The following is a 6,233-nucleotide window of genomic DNA, read 5'->3' as shown; positions in this document are numbered from 1 at the left end:
TATATATATATATATAGATAGATAGATAGATAGATAGATAGATAGATATATATATAGATATACATCATCATTGTTTTCAAGTCCAATGCTCTCTCTGGGATCACCCTCACTTGTTTCCAAGCAAAGTTATATTTATCCGTCTTTTGCAGCTGAATAGCACAATGGCTGGACATATTTCCATAAGGAATGGAAAATGAACAACACCACTTGTATGCTGGTGATATTTGTTTACAATTAGACAAGCACAGGTGTGGCTGTTTGGTAAGAATCTTGCTTCCTGACCACATGCTTCTGGGTTCAGTCCCACCGTGTGGCACTTTGGGCATCTTCTACTATAGCCTTGGGCTGACCAAAGCCTTGTGAGATGATTTGGTAGATGGAAACTGGAAGAAGCCTGTCATAGAAAACTCCGAATGAAAATGGAGTGGCAGGGGGTTGCTATGGTAGATATGTGAGGGCATGGAGAGTGTGTGGGTAGACATGAAAGGGAGAGTAGAGGGATCAGCAATGGGTGGTGATCATAGGTGGGGAGAAGGGGGATGTTGGGAAACAAAGTTGTGTGGGAGTTTTGATATTTAATACCCCCCACTAAATTACATCTAACATTTGGAGAGATAAATTGAGAAACCTGCTCTGCTGGGAACTTCTTTGATTTGTCAATTTCAGCAGCTACTGGCATCAACTCTTTCTCAGCAAACCCATGACATGTTTCTTGCAGCATTTTGTGTGTATCTGGAAGATCCACTAAGGATGAGAAAGCTCTTGCAGGTACTCCTGAAATAAAGGGAAAATACTGCATATATCATCATCCTTTAACACACACACATATATATATATATATATATCTTACATCTATATATATAAAAGAGAGATTCTGTCCATTTGTATGTTTGTTTGTCCCACAAAGTGAAAGTAAATGGTTCAAGGGAGGCAACACTAATTGTGCACAAACCTATGAGGAACTGCATTGAAGCAAATATTCTCACTGGTTGTGTTCAACATGACACCGTCTTTGTTCCTTGCATACCAGTTATACCATCTAATGTCCCATTCAAATTTAAGCCCTTACAGTTTCCTACCCCACTTTCTTTTGCCATGAGCATTAATAAAAGTCAGGGCCAAACACTAAAAGTTGCTGGATTGCAACTAGGCCACACATATACACAAACACCCTGATTTGAAACTGAATCTCTCAATTCTCCTTGGGCATACAGCCTATTCAAATGTCAAAAGAAACCATGACAAATGAGTCTTCCACTTCACCTGTGGCCTTCTCAGTACCATCGCACAGTCACCTGGATTCCCAAAAGCTATTCTTCTAGCTTCATTCAGGATATACCACCTATTCAAACGTCAAAAGGAACAGTGACAAATGGATGTTCCACTTGACTTGTAGCTTTTCAGTGCCATCGCAGTCACCTGGATTCTGTAAAGCTATTCTTCTATATGATATACCCAGCTTTCTAGCTTCTCAGTTTTAATATGAGCATTGATAAAAGTCAGGGCCAAATACTAAAAGTTGTTAGATTGCAACTTGAAGAACAAACAGAAGTTCGTATAAGAAATCCATCTTTTTCTACTTCAATTACTACATGTTTTTCTCTTATATAATACACACATTCAAGATGAGGAAACCCAAATCTGACTGACAAGACACAGCATTTGTAAATTCATTGGATTATTACTTACTGCAGCCTTGCCTTCCATTCTTGTAATAGAGCATTGGAATTTCAGCAGTAACACTGACAGGACACAGCATTTCCTGATAATTCTGAAAATATCTCTACAGACTGTGTTGATGTTAGAAAACTTGTTTCCATGTTAGTTTTGAAGAAGCAAATTTATTGGTGAATTAATAGTATTTACACTCTCTGAGTGGTTGGCGTTAGGAAGGGCATCCAACTGTAGAAACTCTGCCAAATCAGATTGGAGCCTGGTGTAGCCATCTGGTTTCACCAGTCCTCAGTCAAATTGTCCAACCCATGCTAGCATGGAAAGTGGACGTTAAACGACGATGATGACGATGATATTACTTATTGATATTCCTAATAAAAAAAAATGTCTACTAAAAAGAGAAAGTCAAAAAAACGAACACCAAAAATACACATGATGTGCAATGCTTTTTCTCTATCAAAAAAAATTATGCAATGGCACAACATGAATTGTGCACTGACACAGCATTTGTAATTTCATTTCACTATTACTTACTGATATTCCTAATCAAAACAATATCTACTAAAACAAAGAGTGTCAAAAAACAAACACCAAGCAGGTGCATGACATGCAATGCATTTTCTATATGAACAGTAATGTTCCACTTGACCTGCAGCTATTCTTCTATATGATATCCTCATTTTTCTAGCTTCTCGACCCAAGAAACAGTAAAAGTAATTACCCGATCAATGACAGGTATTACTGTTAGTACATATATATATATATATATATATATATATATATACACACACACACACACACATACATATATACTTATGCATATACACACATATGTTGTCATCATCACCATCATTTTACTACTGCTTTCCATGCTACATTAGTTGGACTGGATGGCTTCCCATGGTCAGAGTCAGTCAGCTCATATTCAAGGGGGTCTGCTCAACTAGACAGGTCAGAGGATTTCATCTCACTTGCATTTCATTTTTGGCTTGGTTTCTATGGCTGATTGCCCTTCCTAATACCAACCTTAAAAAAAAAAAGAGTGCTTTTTTTTATGGCAACAACATTACAGAGGAATTATATCCACGGCAAAACTAAAGGTTCTTAACAACCTTATACTTTACAGCATATTGGATGCATTATTTATAGCAGTACCAGAGAGATAGATATGTCCTTGACTCAGAGGTATGGCAAGCTCTTTTGAATCCATTGCAATTTCAGAAACCTTTCAGTATCATTAGCAGGTATCTCAGGCTCATAAGCATTTCACCCCTTAGCCTGTACACTTCTCCTGACTGTGGCAGCAAGGACTAAATTATCTTCACATGTGGTCTCTTGTCAATCACAACCACCTTGAGCTGGTTTCAGCTGCTATGTGCCAAACTCCTTGGTGGCTTTCTTCAGTTGATTGGGTTCCAGATCAATCTTCTGAAGGAAGCAGTGCACTGTTCTAGCTGAAAAGCTGTGGTAGTTGACTTCAACAGTGTATGAGGCTACATGCCATCCCCTAACAAGGGCCTCATCAAATCCTGGTTTTCGTTAGCTGGTAAGAAGTATTTGAAAGAGCAGAGAATTCTCATGTCACATATAGTTTGAATTGCAAGTGATTAAATAATCAGAAATAATTAATATCTAATCATCAATATAATTTTGCCTTAAGTGACACCTCGGAATATATCAGTGCAATCATCTCTTCTGTATATAATTAATGAAGCTTTTAATACTAGTTGTCCTTATGCTTTGCTTTCATTAAATTTAACATCATACAGCTAATCAATCATGTTCACATCATTTATAGCCATGTCTCTTTGTTCCATCAGATCTCCCTTCATTTCTTCCACACCATCCTATGCTTTTATTAGCACTAATTAAATTACCTAGGTAACAGAAATTGTTGACAACATCCAGCAAGCCATCAGAGTAGTTCATTTCAGGTGTATTTCTACTGCTAATTATTTCAGTACGTGTATCACATTTAAATATCTAATTAATCCAGGACACATATCACATATAAATAACTTTGTTTTTTAATCTTAAGATAGTAATTCATAAATGGATCTCCTTTCTTTTTTCCTTTTAATTTTACCTTTTCCTGCTCTTTGAAACCAGCATTACACATCTGACCTGAATATTTACATATATTTCTGACTACGCATCACATTGTCTATGGACCCTGGGATACTAAGAGTAAGAAATCATTCTGTTCTATACTCTACAGACTTATCACCTAATTTCTATGGCCATTTGATATACAAAGTCTGATCAAAAAGTATCAATAATAGGGCTATAAAAAGAAAACTACCACACATCAATTCGGCATTTAATCTCTTTCAAAGTTGTCCCCTTCTGAAGTCACACCCTTTTATCCAGCATTGTCTCCATTGATGGAAGCATTTCTGGAGCTCTTTTTGGGGGATAGCAAGCAACTACCTCATCACATTCTCTTGGATTTTCTCAATGTATTGAAATCTTGTTCCTTTAAATGGGATTTGATTTTGCCATGACTGTTTTCAAAATGTCTTTGCCTTCCTTGACACAATCAAGGAGATCCTACACAGCTGAAACCCTCTCTTCTTTTTGAGACAACCACACTCTACATGCCTTACTTCCAAGCACTGCTATAAACAATGGAAGTGAGTGAGAGCATTATAACTTAGTGTGCATGCACGACAGAGTTCAAGGTCAATCTGTGCCAAGTGGGTTCACTCTGCACACTTTAGCTCTGTTCCCGTAGCAACAGTCCTGATACTTTTTGAACAGACCTCATATCTATGATTTTTTACTATATTTTCTCTGTAGATTACAAGCTCAATAACATCAGACTTGATTTCAAATAAAAATGCTTGATTAACCTTGACTAGACTTCACCATTTCAATCCAGAGTTTTGTATTCATTTTAAAAAGAATTCTTAAATTAGTTCATCTATTTAAAGAGTATTCCTTTTTCCAATTCTTAAAAGAGTTGTTTTATTTACAATGCAACAGTTCATTAGGTATGTATTCGTTTAAAAAAAAAAAAACTAAAGAAGTTGAAAACATAAAATTTAGTATTTACTTATCTTTTAAGCCTGGTACTTAATCTATCATTGTCTTTTGCTGAACCACTAAGTTACAGGAACATAAACACACCAACACCAGTTGTCAAGCAGTGGTGGGAGACAAACAGACAGACAGACAGACACACACACACACACACACAATGAGCTTCATTCAGCTTCCCTCTACCAAATTCACCCACAAGGCTTTGACTGGCCCAAGGCTATAGCAGAAGACACTTGCCTAAGGTACCACACAGTGGGATTGAATCCAGAACCATGTGGTTGGGAAGCTAACTTCTTACCACACAGCCATGCCCATGCCTTCTTACCATACAGAAGATTTTATCAAACATCATTATTTGATTCATATATGATGTAAATCAATAAGATATAAATCTAACAAAAAAAAACATGTTTATATATGTATAAAACATGTTTCTTTTTTAAAATCAAGAAAGGAACACATAACGTATTTTGACCAGAGCTTGTTTTATACATTACCAGAGCATTAGGCTTTCTTTTATAAAAAATTTACAAAATAGAATAATAAATTATTTTTTCCTGCAGAAGAGAAATCTTACAGTAAAATAATTTACTACTGTCTTCAAAAGAGAAGAAGGACAATATACTATTTTCACTGATCACCTCTTCTCTGTGCTTTCAGTTATCTGTCCCTCTCTTCTGCCATACTTCATCTTAACAGCTCTCATATCTGCTATCATTCACAATGTCCTCTCATATCCACCATCATGCTTCACTCATTACAGCCACCCTTATGTGCCTGCACATCTCCCTCCTAACTACTCCAACACCTTGCACATCAATCCCCTGCTTCCAAATGTATCCTCTCGTACCTACCCTCTCTCCATACTGGGATCTTCAATCAACAACACCTCCACCCTTGTTTATCACTCCTTACTTTCACCTCTACCCCCATCTCTAAACATGTTCTTTCTTGACACTATTTTGAAACTATCCCTCCTACCACAGATCCACTTTCTGTATCCTCTCTTATGCTGGGCTTTTTGCACCTTAAAGGTTTGCTCAAGCACCCCATCATTGCCATCCTTACCTTCTTCTCAGCCACTCCCAGCCTTATATAATGCAAGGTGGCTATGTATCTTTTCTATAGTAAGACATCTGTGTTTGTCCCTTGGCTTCTCAACCTCTCGTATAAAACCAACTCCCCTCTTAAATACTTCCCCAATCCCACTTAGTCACAGGGGCTTTTCCCTGTTTTGTAAGTTACTTGTCAACTTCACTAGTGCCCAATAGCATTAAAAAACACTCACAGTACACACTGTAATGTGGTTGGCATTAGGAAGGTCATCCAGCTGTGGAAGCCACACCAAAAATGACAACGGAACTTGAGGCAGCCCTGCAAGTTATTGGTGCCTACCGAATCTTCCAGCCCATGCTAGCATGGAAAATGGATAATAAAGGATGATGATGCATATAGTCCCTAATATATAAACACATACATACACACACACATATATACAAACATACATACATACCCCC

At 37.3% G+C, this 6,233-nt stretch overlaps 1 protein-coding gene across 1 annotated transcript in view; it reads right to left on the bottom strand.

Annotated features, from left to right (window-relative positions):
- LOC106874336 (short-chain specific acyl-CoA dehydrogenase, mitochondrial) overlaps nucleotides 1-6,233 on the bottom strand; it is a 30,236-nt gene that overhangs the window by 15,369 nt on the left and 8,634 nt on the right. The window contains exon 2 of the mRNA XM_014922038.2: nucleotides 629-774. Coding sequence (XP_014777524.1) covers nucleotides 629-774 — 146 coding nt within the window. The remainder of the gene's footprint in view (nucleotides 1-628; nucleotides 775-6,233) is intronic.

The sequence above is a fragment of the Octopus bimaculoides genome, chromosome 6 (genome assembly GCF_001194135.2).
Source record: "Octopus bimaculoides isolate UCB-OBI-ISO-001 chromosome 6, ASM119413v2, whole genome shotgun sequence".
Lineage (NCBI taxonomy): Eukaryota > Metazoa > Mollusca > Cephalopoda > Octopoda > Octopodidae > Octopus > Octopus bimaculoides.
The sequence above is the reverse complement of the archived record's forward strand: the minus strand, read 5'-3'. Positions and strand labels throughout refer to the sequence as shown.